Consider the following 25284-nt stretch of genomic DNA (forward strand, 5'->3'; position numbering starts at 1 on the left):
TCCGCATCGCCTGACCACTGTCGCGTCCATAAACTTCTTCTGGCCGAAATGGACATAGCACTTACCCGTGATGCCAGTGTGCAGATATCCCTCTGTGCATCACGCATATAAAGAAATGCATCCTTTATTTGCTCTAAAGACAGTAAAACATTGTCCCTATCCAGGGTATCAATATTTTCAATCAGGGACTCTGACCAAGCTACTCCAGCACTGCACATTCAGGCTGTCGCTATAGCTGGTCGTAGTATAACACCTGTATGTGTGTATATACTTTTTTGGATATTTTCCATCCTCCTATCTGCTGGATCTTTAAGTGCGGCCGTCTCAGGAGAGGGTAACGCCACTTGTTTAGATAAGCGTGTGAGCGCCTTGTCCACCCTAGGAGGTGTTTCCCAGCGCGCCCTAACCTCTGGCGGGAAAGGGTATAAAGCCAATAACTTCTTTGAAATTAGCATCTTTTTATCGGGGGCAACCCACGCTTCATCACACACCTCATTTAGTTCTTCTGACTCAGGAAAAACTATAGGTAGTTTTTTCACACCCCACATAATACCCTGTTTAGTGGTACCTGTAGTATCAGCTAAATGTAACGCCTCCTTCATTGCCAAAATCATATAACGTGTGGCCCTAGTGGAAAATACGGTTGATTCGTCACCGTCGCCACTGGAATCAGTGCCTGTGTCTGGGTCTGTGTCGACCGACTGAGGCAAAGGGCGTTTTACAGCCCCTGACGGTGTTTGAGGCGCCTGGACAGGCACTAATTGATTGTCCGGCCGTCTCATGTCGTCAAACGACTGCTTTAGCGTGTTGACACTATCCCGTAATTCCATAAATAAAGGCATCCATTCTGGTGTCGACCCCCTAGGAGGGGACATCCCCATATTTGGCAATTGCTCCGCCTCCACACCAATATCGTCCTCATACATGTCGACACACACGTACCGACACACAGCAGACACACAGGGAATGCTCTTAACGAAGACAGGACCCCACTAGCCCTTTGGGGAGACAGAGGGAGAGTTTGCCAGCACACACCAAAGCGCTATATATGACAGGGATAGCCTTATAATAAGTGCTCCCTGTATAGCTGCTTTTATAATATAATTTATGCCACTATTTTGCCCCCCCTCTCTTGTTTTACCCTGTTTCTGTAGTGCAGTGCAGGGGAGAGACCTGGGAGCCGTCCTGACCAGCGGAGCTGTGTAAGGAAAATGGCGCTGTGTGCTGAGGAGATAGGCCCCGCCCCTTTTCCGGCGGGCTCGTCTCCCGCTCTTTAGTGGATTCTGGCAGGGGTTAAATATCTCCATATAGCCCCCGGAGGCTATATGTGAGGTATTTTTTAGCCAAATAGGTTTTCATTTGCCTCCCAGGGCGCTCCCCTCCCAGCGCCCTGCACCCTCAGTGACTGCCGTGTGAAGTGTGCTGAGAGGAAAATGGCGCACAGCTGCAGTGCTGTGCGCTACCTTTAGAAGACTGAGGAGTCTTCTGCCGCCGATTCTGGACCTCTTCTTGTTTCAGCATCTGCAAGGGGGCCGGCGGCGAGGCTCCGGTGACCATCCAGGCTGTACCTGTGATCGTCCCTCTGGAGCTGATGTCCAGTAGCCAAGAAGCCAATCCATCCTGCACGCAGGTGAGTTCACTTCTTCTCCCCTAAGTCCCTCGTTGCAGTGATCCTGTTGCCAGCAGGACTCACTGTAAAATAAAAAACCTAAGCTAAACTTTTCTAAGCAGCTCTTTAGGAGAGCCACCTAGATTGCACCCTTCTCGGCCGGGCACAAAAATCTAACTGAGGCTTGGAGGAGGGTCATAGGGGGAGGAGCCAGTGCACACCACCTGATCGGAAAGCTTTACTTTTTGTGCCCTGTCTCCTGCGGAGCCGCTATTCCCCATGGTCCTTTCAGGAACCCCAGCATCCACTAGGACGATAGAGAAAAGGATTTACCGGTAGGTGATTAAAATCCTCTTTTCTCTATCATCCATAAGGGATACTGGGAACACCGATTACGATGGGGACGTCCCAAAGCTCCCAGAACGAGTGGGAAAATAAGGAGACGCCTGCAACACCGTATGTCCAAACTGGACATCCTCCGAGGCCAGGGTATCAAACCTGTAGAACTTGACAAACGTGTTTGTCCCCAACCAGGTAACGGTCCAGCATAGTTGCAAAGCAGAGACATCACGTCCAGCCGCCCAGGAAGAACTCACAGACCTGGTAGAGTGTGCCTTGACAAACCTAGGAACAGGCAAGGCCGCCGAAGCATAGGCCTGTTGAATAGTAAACCTAATCCAACGGGCGATGGATTGCTTGGAAGCAGGAAGACCTTTCTTGCAAGGGTTAGAGGACAAACAAGGATTTCAATTTTCGGACAGTCGCAGTCTTCTTGACAAATCCTCAGGGCTCACAACACATCCAAGGACTTAGGAAGAGAGGCAGTGGCTGAAGCCGACAGAACCACAATAGGCTGATTCAAGTGGAACGCAGAGACCACCTTCGGCAGAAACTGATGACGAGTCCTGAGCTCTGCCCTGTCCGCATGAAAGACCAGGTAGGGGACTCCAACAGGACAAAGCCCCCAGGTCTGAAACCCGCCTAGCGGAAGCCAAGGCCAAGAGCATCACCGACTTCCACTGACATCAGAGGCTCAAACCAAGAGGACTGTAGGAATTTCAGAACCATGTTGAGATCCCAAGGAACCATGGGCGGCACAAAGGGAGGTTGAATATGCAGGACACCGTGCAGGAATGTCTGTACCTCGGGCAAAGCAGCCAATTTCTTCAGATGGACAAGGCCAAGATTTGAATCTTTATGGAGCCCAACCGTAGGCCCATATCCACGCCAACTTGTAGGAAGCACAAAAAAACGCCCCAGATTGAATTCCACAGCTGGACACCCTCGGCCTTCACACCAGGAGATGTATCGTTTCCAGATATGGTGGTAATGGTTCGAAGTGAAAGGCTTCCTGGCCTGAACTATGGTGGTAATGAATTTATCCGTAATACCCTACTTAGCTAGAATGTTCTGCTCAACCGCCATGCCATTGAACAAAGCCGCCATATGTCCAGGTAGATGAACGGCCCTTGAAGATCCTCCCGTAGTGGGAGGGCCGAGGGTTCTTCTACTGCCATGGGCAGAATATCCGCGTACCAGACTATACGAGGCCAGTCGAGGGCAATGAGAATTGCCTGTACCCCCTCTCTTCGGATTCTTTTTAGGATCCGGGGGAGTAAGGCCGCTCGAGGGTCCCTCGTCCTGGAACAGTAGCACGGAAGCTTGTTGTTGAGCAGAGAGGCCATCATAGTGTTCCTCCATCAAAGCAAACCTGAGGTACACCTGATGAGGTGCCCATATTGGGACATGGAGGTAGGCATCCTTTATGTCCAGAGACACCAAGAAATCCCCCCTCCTACAGACCTAAGATCACTGCTCTCAGAGACTCCATTTTGAACTGGAAAATCCTCAGATATGGGTTTAACGATTTGAGGTTCAAAATGGGTATCACTGAACTATCTGGCTTTGGTAGCACAAAAAGGCTGGAATAGTATCCTTTGCCCCATTGCTGAAGTGGCACAGGAACAATGACCTGGGTCTGGAATAACTTTTGAATAGCCTCCCGATTTAAAAACCTTTGCGGCGGCGAACTGTTGAACTACAGTTTGTAGCCCTGGGAGATCAGGTCTTTTACCCAGGCATCCTGGCAGGAGCTGTTCCAAATGGGGCTAAAGAATCTCAGATAGACAACTCCCACCCTGAGATCCCCCTGGAGCACCGTCATGCTGAGGGTTTTGAGGAGCCAGAGCGGAGTCCTAAGATCCTGTGGTAGCCGGCTTGCGAGACTTGCCTCTGGATCCTCGTGCCGCACTTGATGAACCTCTGGCTTTACCCTTAAAGCGCGCTGTCTGAAAGTACTGCAGAGTAGGTCCAGTGTGGACTTTCCAGCGGTCGCCTAAGAAATCCAGGTATCCAACTCACCTCCAAACAGCCAATCACCTGTGAAGGGTAAGGCTTTCACACTCTTTTTAGACCCTGTGTCCACCACCCGCTCTGCGTGCAGATACCGCCATGGTAGAGGTACGTGCATTAATAACACTCATTCCTTTGATGGTATCACCGAGGAAGTGGGCAGACTCCTGAATATGCTGAACCAGCAGTACTAAGTCAGCGAGGGACTTATCCCCTGCGAGGCCCTCCTGAATGTTACCAGCCCAAGTGTGTATGGCGTACATCACCCAACATCCATTAAAAGGCCTTTGGGATGCCCCCGCTACAACATAAATAGATTTTAAAGTTGATTCTATTTTCCTAACTGCAGGTTCCTTTAAGGCCGTAGCACTGGAACCGGTAGAACTAGCTTTTTAGACAAATGTGACACTGAGGTGTCCACCGCCAGGGGACCTTTCCCATACCTTACACCCTTCCTGGGCAAACGGGAAGGTGGCTAACCATTTTTTGGACACTTGGAATTTTTTCTATCAGGAGAGACCCATGGCTTTCTGAAAAGGTCATCCAGTTCCTTTGAGTCAGGAAATGTGACCTGTACCTTTTTCTGTGCAGAGAGAAAAAAAAAAAAAAAAAAAAAAAAAAAGATTGCTGCACATCAGATTCATTACTAGAAATATTTAAAACATCTCTTAATACAATAAGCCAGTCTACACTCTGTGCAGCAGGAATCAAACTCGGCATTTGATTCCTGCTCCTCTCCCCCCACCTACCTCCGGTACTTCCTCCTGTGATTCAGAGAGGATATCCGGTAACCCCCCTTTTTGGGGTAAAGGATTAGAAAGAGGAGAAACACGTCTGCTATCTGCCCTGTCCGCTCTCAGAGCAGCCATAGATTGCTGCCTTTCTTGCTTTGCATTAGTTAACTCATTAGACAAGTCAGCTATCATAGATTTAATTGAACTGAGCTAAGGAGGCTCTTGCAATTCACCCCCAGAAGCCCCACTAGTTTGTGAGGGCTGACTGCATAGTTCACACGAGGGAAACCGCAGGAGAGGTGGAAAACCTGGTGTGACAAACAGCACACACAACTTTTTTCACCATGCTGACAGAGGACATTTACATACCCACGCATACACAGAGACACAGGGTACAAGCAAGCCTGCCCAGCCTGGTATGTGTTGAGAGAAATAGAAATGAGGAACAAGCACACAGCCTGATACTAACAATTGAACTACTAGAAGGCAATTTAGTGTACACTGCGTGAGGAGCCTAATACAAGGGTCCAACAGCAGGCTCTCCTCCTTAACTACACCCCTGTACCAGTGTCTGGCCGTGGAGTATTACCTGGAGGAGCTGGCAGTCCTGCAGCAGCGCTGTGAGTGCAGGAAATGGCGCCAAGAAGCCGTTGGTCCCACTCTGATGAAGCTCCGCCCCCTGTAATGGCGCCGGAGATAAACCATTATTTATACTGGCAAAGTCCCAAAATAGTGTAAAAATTAAAGTACTGGTACCCCATTCCACAATCGCTGGCCAGTCTGCGTGGGGGAGGGGCTATTGGATCACTCCAAGGGGAATCCGTATGCTCGTCCCACGATCACGCCGCACAATGAACTGGGGCCCCCACAAGCAGGGTCCCCTGTTACCACTGTGGCAACCTTCAGACTCCGTACTGGGGGGGTGCGGCGGGTGTGTGCATGAGAGCGCAATGCCTGTGGTACATGAACCCTCAGGACCGTTGTCCTGTCAGCGGGATGCGACTCAGCACCTCCAGGAAGCAGATGTCTGTACCCCCCTAGTGTCCCTTGGTGCAGGTAAGCTGTTGCCCAACAGCTTACCTGAAAATGAACAAAAAATAAACTGAAGAAAAACTCTCTCTGGAGCTCCAGAGTGTGCATCCTCTCCTGAGGGCACATTTTTCTAAACGGAGCTGTGAGGGAGGGCATAGAGGTGAGGAGCCAGCACACCCTGTTGAAGAAATTTAAAGTGCACCAGCTCCTTTGGACCCCATCTATACCCATCATAATCAGTGTTCCCAGTATCCCTTAGGGATGATAGAGAAAATAGATTTAAAATAAATAAATAAAATAAACCTCCCACTAGAAGCCAGTACGTGACAAAAGTTGCTACCAAAGGATGCATAGTAAATAAAATTGTGTTCAGAAATAATGAATTATTTCTGACACCTTGTAATATATTTGTTGCTTTTCCTAAAAACAGGCCCATGTACCAGGAAAAATTAACACAAGGGGGTATATTCAATTGCAGTCGAAACCTGCCGTCTGTCGGAAAGACGGCAGTTTTCGACTTTTTCTCCGACCTACTCAATACACTCCTAAATTATCCGACAAGTCGGGAAATCTGACTTGTCGGAAAGCACGTGGATCACCAGAACAGCCGCCGATCCGAGTGCTTCTGTCTGAAACAAAACAGGTTTTTGGCCCCCTTTCCGACCATCTCAATCCGACTTTAAAAAAAAAAAAAAAAAAAGTCGGATTGAGATGAGGGACCTGAAGAGGAGACGGGGAGAGCAGCGGCTCCAGCACAGTGTAGCAGGAGGATGGGACACAGCCACCGCTCACGGCAGCGTCCACCCGGCTCCAGCAAGCGAGGTTCCGCTTGCTGGAGCCGGGTAGATGCTACCGTGAGGTCTGACGACGGTACCCCATCCTCCTCCTACGGCGCTACACAACTGTAGCCGCTGCTCACCCCCGTCTCCCCGCTGCTCTCCTCGTCTCCTCCTCTCAGGTCCTTAATCTCAATCCTACTTTTTTTAAAGTAGGATTGAAAGAGGTCAAATCCCAATAGCCCTTGCGTGACCCATTCAGACAAATGCATGTCGGAATGGATCAGACTTTAATTGAATATACCCCATAATGAATATTTACTTGCATAACAAAAAAATAGGATTTTGGTACTTCCCGGTAAATCCTCTTCTCCTAGTCCGTAGAGGATGCTGGGGACTCCAAAAGGACCATGGGGTATAGACGGGATCCGCAGGAGCTTGGGCACACTGAAAATACTTAAGACTGGGGAATGAACTGGCTCCTCCCTCTATGCCCCTCCTCCAGACCTCAGTTATAGGAGCTGTGCCCAGTAGAGACGGACATTTCGAGGAAAGGATTTTTGTGAAAACTAAGGGCTACAGACATACCAGCCCACACCATAACCATACCGTATAACCAGAGTAACAGTAAACCAGAGAACAGTATGCAAAACCAACAGCAACAAGCTGAACCATAAATACAAACAAAGTGAACCGACAAAGAACACTGCAAGAACAGTCCGCACTGGGATGGGCGCCCAGCATCCTCTACGGACTAGGAGAAAAGGATTTACCGGTAAGTACCAAAATCCTATTTTCTCTTACGTCCTAGAGGATGCTGGGGACTCCAAAAGAACCATGGGGTTTATACCAAAGCTCCAGACCAGGCGGGAGAGTGCGGATGACTCTGCAGCACCGACTGAGCAAACTCAAGGTCCTCATCAGCCAGGGTATCAAACTTGTAGAACTTGGCAAACGTGTTTGAACCCGACCAAGTAGCCGCTCGGCAGAGCTGTAAAGCCGAGACACCCCGGGCAGCCGCCCAAGACAAGCCCACCTTCCTGGTAGAATGGGCTTTCACCGACTTCGGTACCGGTAATCTGGCCGAAGAATGAGCCTGCTGAATCGTACTACAAATCCAGCGTGCAATAGTGTTTTGAAGCAGGATGACCAATCTTGTTGGAAGCATACAGGACAAACAGTGCCTCAGTTTTGCTAGCCACCGCCGTACGGGCGACATAGATCTTCAACGCCCTTACTACATCCAGAGACCTTGGAACAGTCCCAGCATCCGTGGCCACCGGTACCACAATAGGTTGATTAATGTGAAAAGAGGAGACCACCTTTGGTAAAAATTTTGACGAGTCCTCAATTCTGCCCTATCCGAATGAAAGACCAAATACGGACTTTTATGAGATAAGGCCGCCAACTCAGACAGACGCCAGTGCCAACAACATGACAACCTTCCACGTGAGAAACTTTAACTTAACCTTACGCAAAGGCTCAAACCAGGAAGACATGAGAAACTGTAAGACCACGTCCAAATCCCATGGAGCCACAGGAAGCACGAACGGAGGATTGATATGCAAAACTCCTTTTACGAATGTCTGAACCTCTGGGAGGGCAGCTAGTTCCCATTGAAAGAAAATAGACAATGCCAAAATCTGCACCTTGATGGAGCCCAACTTCAGGCCTGCATCCACACCAGCCTGCAAAAAGTAGAGAAACCACCACAAATTAAATTTTTCCGCCGGAGCCTTCCGAAACTCACACCAGGAAACATACTTCTTCCAAATACGGTGATAATGCTTCGCCGTAACTTCCTTCCTAGCCCTGAGGAGAGTAGGTATAACCTCTCGAGGAATACCCTTACGAGCTAAGATCTGGCGCTCAACTTCCATGCAGTCAAACGCAGCCGCGGTAAGTCTGGAAACACGCATGGACCCTGCAACAACAGGTCCTCTCTTAGAGGAAGCGGCCAAGGATCTTCCACTAAATTCCTGAAGGTCCGGATACCAGGCCCTTCTTGGCCAATCTGGAACTACGAGAATCGCCTGAACCCTTGTTCGCCGAATGATCCCCAGCACCTTTAGAATAAGAGGAAGTGGAGGGAACACATACACCGACTTGAATACCCACGGAGACACCAGGGCGTCCACCGCACTGGCTTGGGGGTCCCTTGACCTGGAACAATACCTCGGAAGCTTCTTGTTGAGACGAGACGCCATCATGTCTATCATGCTTCCCAGTTGTCCACTCCCGGAAGGAAGACTGCTGACAGGGCGCTCAGGTGTTGTTCCGCCCAGCGAAGGATTCTTGTGGCCTCCGCCATTGCCGCTCTGCTCCTTGTGCCGCCTTGACGGTTGATGTGTGTCACCGCTGTGACGTTGTCTGACTGTACCAGGACAGGTCGACCCTGAAGAAGGCTTCTTGCCTGTAGCAGGCCGTTGTAAATGGCTTTTAACTCTAGAACGTTTATGTGGAGACCCGCTTCCTGGAACGACTATCTCCCTTGGAAGTTCCTGCCTTGGGTGACTGCACCCCAGCCCCGGAGACTCATCTGTCGTCAGAAGTACCCAATCCAGGATACCAAACCGGCGGCCCTCTAGAAGGCGAGGCCCTTGTAGCCACCACAGGAGGGAAATCCTGGCCCTGGGAGATAGACTTATCTTCCGGTGTATGTGCAGGTGAGAACCGGACCATTTGTTCAGCAAGTCCCACTGGAAAACCCGGGCATGAAACCTGCTGAACGGAATGGCTTCGTATGTCGCCACCATCTTCCCCAGGACTCGTGTACATTGATGGATGGACACAGGTCTTCGGCTTCAGAAGTTCCCTGACCAACAACTGCAGTTCTAGAGCCTTTTCTTGTGGAAGAAAAAAAACTCTAATTCCGTTTCGTGGACCATGCCCAGAAAGGACAGCCGAGTGGTCGGAATCAACTGAGATTTCGGTAAATTTAGCAGCCAACCGTGCTGTTGAAGCACCGACAGCACCAAGTCCACACTCCTTAGCAACCGTTCCCTGGACCTCGCCTTTATCAGTAGATCGTCCAAGTACGGGATAATTGAAACCCCTTGCTTGCGAAGGAGAACCATAATTTCCGCCATAACCTTGGTGAACACTCTCGGGGCCGTGGAAAGGCCAAACGGCAACGTTTGAAATTGGTAATGAGAGTCCTGTATCGCAAACCTGAGGAAGGCTTGATGCGAAGGAAATATCGGGACGTGTAAGTAGGCATCCTTTATGTCTACTGACGCCATACAATCCCCCCCTTCTAGGCTGGAAATCACAGCTCGAAGAGATTCCATCTTGAACTTTAAAACTTTCAAGTATGGATTAAGGGATTTTAGATTCAGAATTGGTCTGACCGAACCATCCGGTTTCAGCACTACAAACAGGCTCGAGTAGAACCCCTCCCCCCGCTGTGACGGGGGAACTGGAACAATGACCCTTTGATGACACAATTTTTGTATCGCTGCCAACACCAGCTCCCTGTCCGGAAGAGACGCTGGTAAGGGCGAAACGAAAAACCGGTGGGGGGGCACCTCCCGAAACTCCAGCTTGTAACCCTGAGATACAATCTCTAGGACCCAAGGATCGAGGCCTGAACGAACCCAGACCTGACTGAAGACTCGGAGACGGCACCCCACCGGTCCGGACTCCCCCAGGGAAGCCCCAACGTCATGCAGTGGACTTGGTAGAGGCAGGGGAGGACTTTTGGTCCTGGGCACCTGACACTGCAGGCGACTTCCTACCCCTTCCTTTACCCTTTGAAGCGAGGAAGGACGAACCCTTTCCACGCCTGTATTTGTTAGGACGAAAGGACTGCATCTGCTGATGTGGAGCCTTTTTGTGTTGCGTGGGAACATAGGGAAGAAAAGAGGACTTACCCGCTGTCGCGGTAGAGACCAGGTCTGCCAAGCCGTCCCCAAACAAGACATTACCTTTGAAGGGTAAAGCTTCCATAGCTCTCTTGGAGTCGGTATCAGCATTCCATTGATGGATCCACAACGCCCTCCTGGCCGATATTGACATGGCATTGGCTCTTGATCCCAAAAGACAAACAGCCCTTGCCGCATCCTTCAGGTAATCTGCAGCGTCCTTGATATAACCAAGAGTCAGAAGAACATTATCTTTATCAAGGGTATCCATGTCAGTGGCTAAATTTTCGGCCCATTTAGCAATAGCACTACTCACCCACACCGACGCCACTGCAGGTCTGAGCAAAGCACCTGTATTTGCGAAAAATGGACTTCAGAGACGTCTCCAGCTTACGATCCGCCGGATCCTTGAGAGCTGCCGTGTCCGGAGACGGAAGCGCCACCTTCTTAGACAAACGAGATAAAGCTTTGTCAACATTTGGAGACGATTCCCATTTTCCCCTATCATCAGAGGGGAAAGGATACGCCATGTAAATCCTCTTGGGAATCTGCCATTTCTTATCCGGCGACTCCCAAGCTTTTTCACAAAGAGTATTCATTTCATGAGAGGAGGGAAATTTTACTTCAGGTTTTTCCCCTTTGAACAAACAAATCCTTGTTTCCTGCACCGCAGGTTCGTCAGAAATGTGTAAAACATCCCTTATAGCCACAATCATGTACTGAATACTCTTAACTAAACGCGGATGCAAAGCCGCCTCAGAAAAATCGACGTCAGAGTCCGAGTCGGTATCCGTATCTGCCACCTGAGTAAACGGCCGCTTCTGCGAGCCCGATGGGGTCTGTACCTGAGATAAAGCCACCTCTATGGACTTTTTCCACACCTGCGTCTGTGACTCAGACTTATCTAACCTCTTAGACAACGAAGCTACATTCGTATTGATTGTAGTTAATAACGTGAGCAAATCATGTGTCGGCTGCGCCGACAGACCCAAATCCAGACCCACAACCTCCTCCGGGGAATCACATTCAGCCTCCGACATGTCGACACGGTTGATCGACACTGCGACACACACAAAATGCCTCACCAGGGGACAGGCCTACAGAGAAGCCCAGAGAGAGAGACCCAGAGGGAGTATGCCAGCTCACACCCCAGCGCCTATATATCCCTATAAGGGATATATAATGCCAGCGCTGCTAGATTTTTTTTACTAATGCACCAAACAATGCCCCCCCCCCCCCCCCCCCCCCTGAGAAATCTCCCCGTTACTTGCGGGGAGCAATGGAGGTCCGGCCCAGCGTCTCCTTCTTGCCATGTGGAGCAGAGAAAGATGGCGCCATGAGCTGCGCGCTAAGCTCCGCCCCCTCCCGGCGGGCTTCAGCGTGCCTAATTTGAAAATGCCGGCGGGGGCCGAAGAACGGTGCCGAGGGGGTTTTTAAGGGGTGGTCTTCAGTATGCCGACTGACGGGATCCCGGCGCACATTATACCGAAAATGTTTCTGCCGGCTCTTTCCGGACCCCAGTGACCTGCTACCCAGGGCGCCCCCCCCAGCGCCCTGCACCCTGTGAGTGCCTATTGTGTGTGGGAGCGTGGAGCGCAGCGTCTCCGCCACGCTGTACCTGGTCACCGAAGTCTTCTGCCATCCTGAAATCTTCTGTTTTTCACATACTCACCCGACTTCTGACTTCTGGCTTCTGTGAGGGGGTGACGGCGTGGCTCCGGGAACAAGCAGCTAGGCGCACCAAGTGATCGAACCCTCTGGAGCTAATGGTGTCCAGTAGCCGAGCCTTGAAACTCACAGAAGTAGGTCTGCTTCTCCCCCCTCACTCCCACGCTGCAGGGAGCCTGTAGCCAGCAGGTCTCCCTGAAAATAAAAAAACCTAACAAAAAAGTCATTTCCAGAGAAACTCAGGAGAGCTCCCCTGTGAGTGTCCAGTCAGTCCTGGGCACAAAGTCTAACTGAGGTCTGGAGGAGGGGCATAGAGGGAGGAGCCAGTTCTCACCCAGTCTTAAGTCTTTTCAGTGTGCCCAAGCTCCTGCGGATCCCGTTTATACCCCATGGTCCTTTTGGAGTCCCCAGCATCCTCTAGGACGTAAGAGAAAAATCTATTCCATAATGCCTCTATTTAGATGTAGGGTAAAACCCCCACAATCATTTTGGTCGGAGGTAAGAGGTTAATAAAACTACACTCACTTGTAGCCTCCCTATCCTGTCACCTGGCCGGTCCCACTCTCACTAGCCGTTGTGGGGTTCTCTATAATCTCAAGCACAGATTATAAAAACAATGTTGGACCATAGGGGAAAGAGGGGTTAGCGAGCAGAGGTGAATGATCTTTTGACATTAACCCCACCTAGAATAGTTTTTATTTTAGGGGGAGTTATCCTTTAAAAATATTGACAGCTCTATAGATTCCTAGCACTTCAGGTACTACACAAACCCTATTCAAGAGCCAGTAACATCAGTTCACAAGTCCAGTTATTCAAAACTTTCTTTAATGACAGTGTAGGTGGTATAGTGGAAACTTCCCAAACATTGCAATAACTTATCAAAGTTGTGAGTATGCTTAAAGTATATCTTTGAATTAACATAACTGATTAACAAACCTTAAAATGGGTTCACTATGGTATGCCAGCGGTCGGGCTCCCGGCGACCAGCATACCGGCGCCGGGAGCCTGACCGCCGGCTTACCGACAGTGTGGCGAGCGCAAATGAGCCCCTTGCGGGCTCGCTGCGCTCGCCACGCTACGGGCACGGCGGCGCGCTACGCGTGCCACGCTATTTTATTCTCCCTGAGGGAGAATAAGTGTCGATATGCCGGCTGTCGGGATTCCGGCGCCGGTATAATGTGCGCCGGGATCCCGTCAGTCAGCATACTGAAGACCACCCCTTAAAAAAAAAACCCTGGCAAAATGTCATACCTTTTTTCTTTTAGATGGATGGTCTATGTTGAGGACACTTTTCTCTGATGCCTATATAGAAAAAGTTAAATTTGATTTAGACAAGAATTATGAGCACTAAATAGGAGTAGAAATAAAACCGCTTTAAAATCCATAACTCCCAACATTTTGGGGTATATCCAATTAAAGATGAAACAGTGGGTGCGAAAAATGTTCGTTTTTCACACTTTTTCCCCCGATGTTTCTCCAGGGGGAATTGTGGGTTTATTTTTTTTATTTTTTTACAGGCATCCAATATGGTTGCCTGTAAAAAATGAAGAAGAAAAAAAAAAAAAAAAATTACATTATCTCCCCTGAAAACGCACAGATTCAGTGAAACCTGTGTGTTTTCGGTAAAAACAGCCCCATTTCCGCATCAAAACAGGGCTGTTTCCGATGATTTGGCTTAGTCTGCCTGTGGCAATGGAAACAAAATGACTGATAAGCCGCATTTCGTGCTAGCTTATCGGGGCTAATTAGATGGCCCCCCGTGGTATAAATAGCCATTTTAAAATTACCGTGGCTAATTGGATATACCCCTTAATTTGTGTTTAGGGTTTTATTTTTTGTTGTGCTTGTGCCTTCGCAATTAGAACCGCAGCATCCCACAACAGTAAGGAGGGTATTTACCAAGGAACAGCTTTTCAAAGCCACCACTGACCAGCAGTTTTAAAATTTAAAAGGGGGATTCACTAGCTGCAAAACCAGATTATTATTATTTATTTATTTATTTTTTAATAAGGGTCCTTTTCAATTCTGATGCCAGAACAATCTTCCACATCTAGTTCTTCTGGTACTTCTCAATAGATCTTCCTAGTAGTATTTCTCAACAGAAGTGCTGGTTGTGTTGGGGTGTTTTTTTTTTTTTGTTTGTTTTTTTAACACTACAGTGAAATATTATCTCAATACACAGAGTCCAGTAGAGCTCCCTGGTGTAACATCTGTTGCGATGGCACGGATAAGCCATCTGTGTAGAAAAGCCATCGTAATTTGAAAAAGTTGTTGCAAGACCTCTGGTGTGGTGGCCAGGAGCAGTAAGATCTCCAGATAAGGAAGTATTCTGACTCCCTGATGATGCAGGTATGATGCCATAAACTTTGGTTAAAATTCTGGCTATTGTAGCCAGCCCAAAAGGTAGTGCCTGGAATGAATAATGTTGGTTGTATATAGTGTAGGTTTCACTGATGCGAAGGAGCAGCAGGAATATTGAGATACGCATCCTGTATGTCCAGTGACACCATAAAATTCCCCCACCCCCGTTACCATTTCAAACCTGGGGACCTTTGCAAATCTTTTCAGAGACTTGAGGTTTAGGATGGGTCGGTGAGACGCGTTGGGCTGAACAGGGGGGGAATAATAGCCCCTTACGCATGGAGATTGAGAAAGGTTGCGGGTTTGTCTGGGGACTGTCGTGCAGCCACGGCTTGTTTGGCCTTAGGTCTAGTAGCCTTGGTGGTGGCTGTTTGTCTAGGAAACGCATGTCCCTTTGCCTTTCCTTGCAGGTGAAAGGAACGAAGATTGGACGTTCTATAACGTGGAGTTGGAGACAAGGCGGCTGTCTTGGAGGCAGCTAAGGAGGCAATTTTGTCCAATACGGTGCCAAACAAAATTTCTTCTGTGAAAGGAAGAAATACCAGTGTTTTCTTGGAATCCATGTCTACCTTAGATGGACCCGAGACACGTTTCTATCCTCCTTTCCATAATTTCCCTTAGTGAAGAAACTGGAGTGACAGCTAAGGTGGATGTTTTGACTAAACATGTCACATGATAATCCAAAGGAGGGGAAGTCTCCCACTTAGCACAGTCTTTCGCTAGAACAGAATAGCGAGATGCTAAGTGCTTAGGTAATGGAAACATTTTGCATGGTATATTCCAGGATTCGTGTCTAATCTCCATAAGACGATCAGAATGTGGGAATTCTGATTTAAGTACTTTGACGCTTAAAAACATCAATTTTCTTAGCAAGAGGAGCTGGCTCCTCATCCCTCAGCTGAAGGATATGCTTAACAGCATCTATTAAAGCCAACACATCCACAGCAATGTGACTTTCCTCCTCTGCTGAGCAAGACTCCGTAACAGAGGGATTAGTATCCTCACCTTCCTCAGCAGAAAATTCACGTGAATCTGAAATCACACTAGATTGAGAGGAAGGTGTAGCCCTTCTAGAGGACCCAGAGGGTAAGGACTTCTTGGCATGTAATATTTGCTGCAAGGCCACAGTGGTCTGTGCCAGACTTTGAGCAGTACTGGAAGGTGTATCCACCATCGTGGATTCACAGCTGGGACTGGGATCGGAGGGGCCCATGTGGGTGGGTGGGGGTTTATGTCTAACGATCAACTAAAGTACTCAGTAGCTGAGAAAAAGAAGCCCAGGTTGGCTATTGTCCAGTGGCTGGAGGTGTTGACTGGCTAGGAGATGTATAGCAAGTAACACCTAACCCATCTTGCAAAGTCTTGTGTAGATAACCCCGCAGAGCACAGGCTGCATGAAATTAGTTTCAGATTGATTGTGGCCCTTTGCTTTGTAGACATAACTGCAAAAAATAAAAAAATCAAAGAAAGAAAGAAAAGGGGGGGGGGGGGGGGGGGGGAGGCTTGGGGCATACACATACTCTTATGGTAACAGGCAGTGTGTAACTATTGCAGTTTGTGACCAACTTCAGCAGTGTGAGCTACACGAACAAATACCCTGGAACGCCTGTATTTAGGGTGTAGACATAGAAAGTAGAGATAGGTATATGTTCGACAACTGAGCAGAAAGATTAGACAGCAGAAACTAGCACAAGTCGCATACAGTACAATGCAGAAACTCTGAATTTGTAATGGCAATGAGCACTGAAATAAACTACTCAGTCTTAATAAGCAGGTAGAATACAAGTGCAGTAAAACCTGTCTCATTGGAGATAGTTTGCAGGGAGACCGGACCCAGCGTTCCCAGAGACCTGGCTTGCTGCATGTGGAAATGGCTGCCTGAGGTCTCAGTAGGGGAGGAAGAGATGCTCAAAGGCGGGTAGCCTGCAGTGGACTGGCACCCAGTGCTGGGGGAGGAGCTACAGGCTGAGCACTGCCTCCCCTATGCTGGTGTTAAGTCCCAGGTACTGCTGGCCCCATTAAGTAGTGCATAACACACAAGTCTGTGCCATTACCCTGGTGGTATAGTGGAGTCCCTGGTTGCCACCAGTGTCCCCACCAGCACCTGTAGACCATCTTCCAGAACATGCGGCGGACTGTGGTTTAAGACGCAGGACCCACCTTACCAGTTCCCCAATGCCCACCACACAGTCCTGGGGTGATAAAAGGCTGAGCGGTGCTAGGCGCTGCTTGGTCCCCACCGGAATTGCCTGTCTAACAGTCTTGCTGTGCAGGAGTTTCGGCTCCAGCAGGGGTACTGAAGACGCAGTGCTGCAGATTCAAGTATATAGAGAGTAAAAATACAGTAAAAAGAAAAGAGCAGCAGCCCCCTGTTTAGAGGTGTATCCAGCTTCCTGCTGGCATCAACAAAAAAAAACTGACCTGTCTGACCATGGAGGCGGGGTTATAGGGGGGGCAGAGACAGAGGTATCCTGGGAAATCTGAACTGTCTGGTGCACGGACCTGATCCACCACCTACAACGGCCCATGTTATCCCTATGGAGCCTTATGGAACCTAATGAAAATACGATTTTACTTACCGGTAAATCTATTTCTCGTAGTCCGTAGTGGATGCTGGGGACTCCGTAAGGACCATGGGGAATAGACGGGCTTCGCAGGAGACATGGGCACTTTAAGAAATAATTTAGATTCTGGTGTGCTCTGGCTCCTCCCTCTATGTCCCTCCTCCAGACCTCAGTTAGAGAAACTGTGCCCGGAAGAGATGACAGTACAAGGAAAGGATTTTGGAAATCCAGGGCAAGACTCATACCAGTTACACCAATCACACCGTATAACTTGTGATAAACTTACCCAGTTAACAGTATGAACAACAACAGAGCATCAGATCAACCCTGATGCAACTATAACATAACCCTTATTTAAGCAATAACTATATACAAGCATTGCAGAAGAAGTCCACACTTGGGACGGGCGCCCAGCATCCACTACGGACTACGAGAAATAGATTTACCGGTAAGTAAAATCTTATTTTCTCTATCGTCCTAGTGGATGCTGGGGACTCCGTAAGGACCATGGGTATTATACCAAAGCTACCAAACGGGCGGGAGAGTGCGGATGACTCTGCAGCACCGATTGAGCAAACACAAGGTCCTCCTCAGCCACGGTATCAAACTTGTAGAACTTTGCAAAAGTGTTTGAACCTGACCAAGTAACCGCTCGGCAAAGCTGTAATGCCGAGACCCCTTGGGCAGCCGCCCAAGAGGATCCCACCTTCCTTGTGGAATGGGCCTTAACTGATTTAGGCAGCGGCAATCCAGCCGCAGAATGAGCCTGCTGAATCGCGTTACAGATCCAGCGAGCAATAGTTTGCTTTGAAGCAGGCGCCCCAAACTTGTTGGAAGCATACAGGATAAACAAAGATTCTGTTTTCCTGACCCTAGCCGTTCTGGCTACATAAACCTTCAAAGCCCTGACTACATCAAGTAACTCGGAATCCTCCAAGTCAGTAGTAGCCACAGGCACCACAATAGGTTGGTTTATATGAAAGGATGAAACCACTTTCGGCAGAAATTGTGGACGGGTCCGCAATTCGGCTCTATCCGCATGGAAAACCAGATAAGTGCTTTTATGTGACAAAGCCGCCAATCCGGACACACGCCTAGCCGAAGCCAAGGCTAGTAGCATGACCATCTTCCACGTGAGATATTTCAATTCCACCGTTTTGAGTGGTTCAAACCAGTGATTTCAGGAAACTCAACACCACGTTAAGATCCCAAGGTGCCACTGGAGGCACAAAAGGGGGCTGAATATGCAGCACACCATTTACAAACGTCTGAACTTCAGGCAGAGAAGCTAGTTCTTTTTGAAAGAAAATGGATAGGGCCGAAATCTGGACCTTAATGGAACCCAATTTTAGGCCCAAAGTCACCCCCGACTGTAGGAAGTGGAGGAAACGGCCCAGCTGGAATTCCTCCGTAGGGGCATTCCTGGCCTCACACCAAGCAACATATTTTCGAAATATACGGTGATAATGTTGAGCCGTCACGTCCTTCCTAGCCTTTATCAGCGTAGGAATGACCTCATCCGGAATGCCTTTTTCTGCTAGGATCCGGCATTCAACCGCCATACCGTCAAACGCAGCCGCGGTAAGTCTTGGAACAGACAGGGCCCCTGTTGCAACTAGTCCTGTCTTAGAGGCAGAGGCCACGGGTCCTCTGTGAGCATTTCTTGCAGATCTGGATACCAAGTCCTTCTTGGCCAATCCAGAACAATAAGTATTGTTCGCACTCTTTCTTATGATTCTCAGCACCTTGGGTATGAGAGGAAGAGGAAGAAATACATAGACCGACTGGAACACCCACTGCGTCACCAGTGCGTCCACAGCTATCGCCTGAGGGTCTCCTGGCCTGGCGCAATACCTCTGTAGCTTTTTGTTGAGGCGGGATACCATCATGTCCACCTGTGGCAGTTCCCACCGACTTGCAACCTGCGTGAAGACTTCTTGGTGAAGTCCCCACTCTCCCGGGTGGAGGTCGTGCCTGCTGAGTAAGTCTGCTTTCCAGTTGTCCACTCCCGGAATGAACACTGCTGACAGTGCGCTTACGTGATTCTCCGCAAAGCAAAGTATTCTGGTGGCTTCTACCATCGCCACCTTGCTCCTTGTGCCGTCTTGGCGGTTTACATGAGCCACTGCGGTGATGTTGTCTGGCTGAATCAGAACCGGTTGATCGCGAAGTAGGGACTCCGCTTGACGTAGGGCGTTGTATATGGCCCTTAGTTCCAGGATATTGATGTGAAGGCAAGTCTCCTGACTTGACCACAGACCTTGGAAATTTCTTCCCTGTGTGACTGCCCCCCACCCTCGGAGGCTTGCATCCATGGTCACCAGGACCCAGTCCTGAATGCCGAATATGCGACCCTCGAGAAGGTGAGCACTCTGCAGCCACCACAGGAGAGACACCCTGGCCCTGGGGGATAGGGTGATTAGCCGATGCATCTGAAGATGTGATCCGGACCATTTGTCCAGTAGATCCCATTGAAAGGTCCTCGTATGGAACCTGCCGAAGGGAATGGCCTCGTATGATGCCACCATCTTTCCCAGGACTCGCGTGCAGTGATGCACCGACACCTGTTTTGGTTTTAATAGGTTTCTGACTAGTGTCATGAGTTCCTGAGCCTTCTCCATCGGGAGATAAACCCTCTTCTGGTCTGTGTAACACTTCCAGAGAGCGCGCTACGCTGATCAGCAACTGCTCTCTTGACCTCGCTTTTATGAGGAGATCGTCCAAGTATGGGATAATTGGGACCCCCTGCTTCAGCAGGAGTACCATCATTTCCGCTATTGCCTTAGTAAATATTCTCGGTGCCGTGGAGAGACCAAACGGCAACGTCTGAAATTGGTAATGACAATCCTGTACCACAAATCTGAGGTACGCCTGATGAGGTGGATAAATGGGGACATGAAGGTATGCATCCTTTATGTCCAGAGACACCATAAAATCCCCCCCTTCCAGGCTTGCGATGACCGCTCTGAGCGATTCCATCTTGAACTTGAACCTTTTCAGGTATATGTTCAGGGATTTTAAATTCAATATGGGTCTGACCGAACCGTCCGGTTTCGGTACCACAAACATGGTTGAATAATAACCCTTTCCTTGTTGAAGCAGGGGAACCTTGACCACCACCTGTTGAAGATACAATTTGTGAATTGCAGCTAACACTATTTCCCTCTCTAAAGAGGAAGCTGGCAGGGCCGATTTGAGGTATCGGTGAGGGGGCATCTCTTCGAATTCCAGCTTGTATCCCTGAGACACAATCTCTATTGCCCAGGGATCCAACTGCGGGTGAACCCACTTGTGGCTGAAATTTCGGAGACGCGCCCCCACCGGGCCTAGCTCCGCCTGTGGCGCCCCAGCGTCATGCGGTGGATTTAGTGGAAGCCGGGGAGGCTTTTTGTTCCTGGGAACTAGCTGCGTTGTGCAGCTTCCTTCCTCTGCCCCTGCCTCTGGCAAGAAAGGACGCACCTCGGACTTTCTTGCCTTTTTGTGATTGAAAGGACTGCATTTGGTAATACGGTGCTTTCTTAGGTTGTGAGGAAACATATGGCAAAAAATTTGACTTTCCAGCAGTAGCTGTGGAGACCAGGTCCGAGAGACCCTCCCCAAACAATTCCTCACCCTTGTAAGGTAAAACCTCCATGTGCCTTTTTGAGTCGGCATCACCTGTCCATTGCAGAGTCCACAGGACCCTTCTGGCAGAAATCGACATAGCATTTATTCTAGAGCCCAGTAGACTAATGTCTCTTTGAGCATCTCTCATATATAGGACAGCGTCATTTATATGCCCCAGGGTCATTAATATAGTATCCTTGTCTAAGGTATCAAGTTCCTCAGATAAGGTATCCATCCATGCTGCTACAGGACTACACACCCAGGCCGACGCAATTGCCGGCCTTAGTAAGGTACCTGAATGTGTATAAATGGACTTCAGGGTACCCTCTTGCTTTCTATCCGCAGCATCTTTTAGGGTGGCCATATCCTGTGACGGCAGGGCTACCCTCTTGGATAAGCGTGTTAAAGCTTTGTCCACCCTAGGGGAGGATTCCCAGCGTAACCTGTCCGTTGGCGGGAAAGGATACGCCATAAGCATCCGTTTGGAAATCTGCAGTTTTTTATCTGGAGATTCCCAAGCCTTTTCACATAACTCATTTAGCTCGTGTGAAGGGGGGGGGGGAAGGTCACCACCTGCCTTTTTCCCCCATACATATGAACCCTCTTGTCAGGGACTGGGGTTTCCTCTGTGATGTGCAACACATCCTTAATTGCTATAATCATATAACGGATGGATTTAGCCAATTTAGGCTGTAACTTTGCATCATTGTAATCGACACTGGAGTCAGAATCCATGTCGGTATCTGTGTCAATTTGGGATAGTGGGCGCTTTTGAGACCCTGACGGCCTCTGCGACACAGGATCAGGCACGGGCTGAGACCCTGACTGTCCTAAGGCTTCAGCTTTATCCAACCTTTTATGCAAGGAATTGACATCATTTAAAACCTTCCACATATCCATCCAATCAGGTGTCGGCGCCGTCGGCGGAGACACCACATTCACTTGCTCCCGCTCTGCTTCCACATAGCCTTCTTCATCAGACATGTCGACACAAGCGTACCGACACACCACACACACAGGGAATGCTCTTTTTGAAGACCGTTCCCCCACAAGGCCCTTTGGAGAGACAGAGTATGCCAGCACACACCCCAGCGCTATATAACCCAGCAATAACACAGTAACTTAATGTTAACCCAGTAAGCAGCTGTTATAATGATTTTTGTGCCTAATTATGTGCCCCCCCTCTCTTTTTACCCTCTTCTACCGTGTATCTGCAGGGAGGGCCTGGGGAGCTTACTCTCAGCGGAGTTGTGGAGAAACAATGGCGCTGGTGAGTGCCGAGGAAGAAGCCCCGCCCCCTCAGCGGCGGGCTTCTGTCCCGCTTTAATGTACAATATTTTGGCGGGGGCTCATACATATATACAGTGCCCAAGTGTGTGTGTGTGTGTGTGTGTGTGTGTGTGTGTGTGTGTGTATGTATATATATATATATATATATATATATATATATATATATATATATATATATATATATATATATATATATATATATATATATATATATATATATATATATATATATATAATAAGAATTTACTTACCGATAATTCTATTTCTCGGAGTCCGTAGTGGATGCTGGGGTTCCTGAAAGGACCATGGGGGATAGCGGCTCCGCAGGAGACAGGGCACAAAAGTAAAGCTTTCCGATCAGGTGGTGTGCACTGGCTCCTCCCCCTATGACCCTCCTCCAAGCCAGTTAGGTACTGTGCCCGGACGAGCGTACACAATAAGGGAGGAATTTTGAATCCCGGGTAAGACTCATACCAGCCACACCAATCACACCGTACAACTTGTGATCTAAACCCAGTTAACAGTATGATAACAGCGGAGCCTCTGAAAAGATGGCTCACAACAATAATAACCCGATTTTTGTAACTATGTACAAGTATTGCAGATAATCCGCACTTGGGATGGGCGCCCAGCATCCACTACGGACTCCGAGAAATAGAATTATCGGTAAGTAAATTCTTATTTTCTCTATCGTCCTAGTGGATGCTGGGGTTCCTGAAAGGACCATGGGGATTATACCAAAGCTCCCAAACGGGCGGGAGAGTGCGGATGACTCTGCAGCACCGAATGAGAGAACTCCAGGTCCTCCTTAGCCAGGGTATCAAATTTGTAGAATTTAGCAAACGTGTTTGCCCCTGACCAAGTAGCTGCTCGGCAAGGTTGTAAAGCCGAGACCCCTCGGGCAGCCGCCCAAGATGAGCCCACCTTCCTTGTGGAATGGGCATTTACATATTTTGGCTGTGGCAGGCCTGCCACAGAATGTGCAAGCTGAATTGTATTACACATCCAACTAGCAGTAGTCTGCTTAGAAGCAAGAGCACCCAGTTTGTTGGGTGCATACAGGATAACAGCAAGTCAGTTTTCCTGACTCCAGCCGTCCTGGAACATATTTTCAGGGCCCTGACAACATCTAGCAACTTGGAGTCCTTCAAGTCCCTAGTAGGTGCAAGGCACCACAATAAGCTGGTTCAGGTGAAACACTGACACCACCTTAGGGAGAGAACTGGGGACGAGTCCGCAGCTCTGCCCTGTCCGAATGGACAAACAGATATGGGCTTTTTTGAGAAAAAAACACCAATTTGACACTCGCCTGGTCCAGGCCAGGGCCAAGAGCATGGTCACTTTTCATGTGAGATGCTTCAAATCAACAGATTTGACTGGTTTTAAACCAATGTGATTTGAGGAATCCCAGAACTACGTTGAGATCCCACAGTGCCACTGGAGGCACAAAAGGGGGTTGTATATGCAATACTCCCTCGACAAACTTCTGGACTTCAGGAACTGAAGCCAATTCTTTCTGGAAGAAAATCGACAGGGCCGAAATTTGAACCTTAATGGACCCCAATTTGAGGCCCATAGACACTCCTGTTTGCAGGAAATGCAGGAAACGACCGAGTTGAAATTTCTTTGTGGGGCCTTCCTGGCCTCACACCACGCAACATATTTTCGCCACATGTGGTGATAATGTTGTGCGGTCACCTCCTTTCTGGCTTTGACCAGGGTAGGAATGACCTCTTCCGGAATGCCTTTTTCCCTTAGGATCCGGCTTTCCACCGCCATGCCGACAAACGCAGCTGCGGTAAGTCTTGGAACAGACATGGTACTTGCTGAAGCAAGTCCCTTCTTAGCGGCAGAGGCCATAAGACCTCTGTAAGCATCTCTTGAAGTTCCGGGTACCAAGTCCTTCTTGGCCAATCCGGAGCCATGAGTATAGTTCTTACTCCTCTACGTCTTATAATTCTCAGCACCTTAGGTATGAGAAGCAGAGGAGGGAACACATACACCGACTGGTACACCCACGGTGTTACCAGAACGTCCACAGCTATTGCCTGAGGGTCTCTTGACCTGGCGCAATACCTGTCCCGTTTTTTGTTCAGACGGGACGCCATCATGTCCACCTTTGGTATTTCCCAACGGTTTACAATCATGTGGAAAAAACTTCCCGATGAAGTTTCCACTCTCCCGGGTGGAGGTCGTGCCTGCTGAGGAAGTCTGCTTCCCAGTTTCCATTCCCGGGATGAAACACTGCTGACAGTGCTATCACATGATTTTCCGCCCAGCGAAAAGTCCTTGCAGTTTTTGCCATTGCCCTCCTGCTTCTTGTGTCGCCCTGTCTGTTTACGTGGGCGACTGCCGTGATGTTTTTCCCACTGGATCAATACCGGCTGACCTTGAAGCAGAGGTCTTGCTAAGCTTAGAGCATTATAAATTTACCCTTAGCTCCAGTATATTTATGTGGAGAAAAGTCTCCAGACTTGATCACACTCCCTGGAAATTTTTTCCTTGTGTGACTGCTCCCCAGCCTCTCGGGCTGGGCTCCGTGGTCACCAGCATCCAATCCTGAATGCCGAATCTGCGGCCCTCTAGAAGATGAGCACTCTATAACCACCACAGGAGAGACACCCCTGTCCTTGGATATAGGGTTATCCGCTGATGCATCTGAAGATGCGATCCGGACCATTTGTCCAGCAGAGCCCACTGAAAAGTTCTTGCGTGAAATCTGCCGAATGGAATTGCTTCGTAGGAAGCCACCATTTTTACCAGGACCCTTGTGCAATGATGCACTGTTTTTAGGAGGTTCCTGACTAGCTCGGATAACTCCCTGGCTTTCTCTTCCGGGAGAAACACCTTTTTCTGGACTGTGTCCAGAATCATCCCTAGGCACAGCAGACGTGTCGTCGGGATCAGCTGCGATTTTGGAATATTTAGAATCCACCCGTGCTGTTGTAGCAGTATCCGAGATAGTGCTACTCCGACCTCCAACTGTTCCCTGGACTATGCCCTTATCAGGAGATCGTCCAAGTAAGGGATAATTAAGACGCCTTTTCTTCGAAGAAGAATCATCATTTCGGCCATTACCTTGGTAAAGACCCGGGGTGCCGTGGACAATCCAAACGGCAGCGTCTGAAACTGATGGTGACAGTTCTGCACCACGAACCTGAGGTACCCTTAGTGAGAAGGGCAAATTTGGGACATAGAGGTAAGCATCCCTGATGTCCCGGGACACTATATAGTCCCCTTCTTCCTGGTTCGTTATCACTGCTCTGAGTGACTCCATCTTGATTTGAACCTTTGTAAGTGTTCAAAAATTTTTTTAGAATAAGTCTCACCTAGCCTTCTGGCTTCAGTACCACAATATAGTGTGGAATAATACCCCTTTTCTTGTAGTAGGAGGGGTAATTTAATTATCACCTGCTGGGAATACAGCTT

General features: G+C 48.9%; 1 protein-coding gene across 2 annotated transcripts in view; it reads right to left on the reverse strand.

The window, feature by feature from the left end:
* NUP153 (nucleoporin 153) overlaps nt 1-25284 on the reverse strand; it is a 336682-nt gene that overhangs the window by 154988 nt on the left and 156410 nt on the right. The window contains exon 8 of one of the 2 annotated variants that reach the window (XM_063923223.1): nt 13286-13336. The exons of the other annotated variant lie outside the window; for it this stretch is intronic. Coding sequence (XP_063779293.1) covers nt 13286-13336 — 51 coding nt within the window. The remainder of the gene's footprint in view (nt 1-13285; nt 13337-25284) is intronic. 2 annotated transcript variants of the gene reach the window in all.

This window comes from Pseudophryne corroboree, chromosome 5, assembly GCF_028390025.1.
Source record: "Pseudophryne corroboree isolate aPseCor3 chromosome 5, aPseCor3.hap2, whole genome shotgun sequence".
NCBI classification, from domain to species: domain Eukaryota; kingdom Metazoa; phylum Chordata; class Amphibia; order Anura; family Myobatrachidae; genus Pseudophryne; species Pseudophryne corroboree.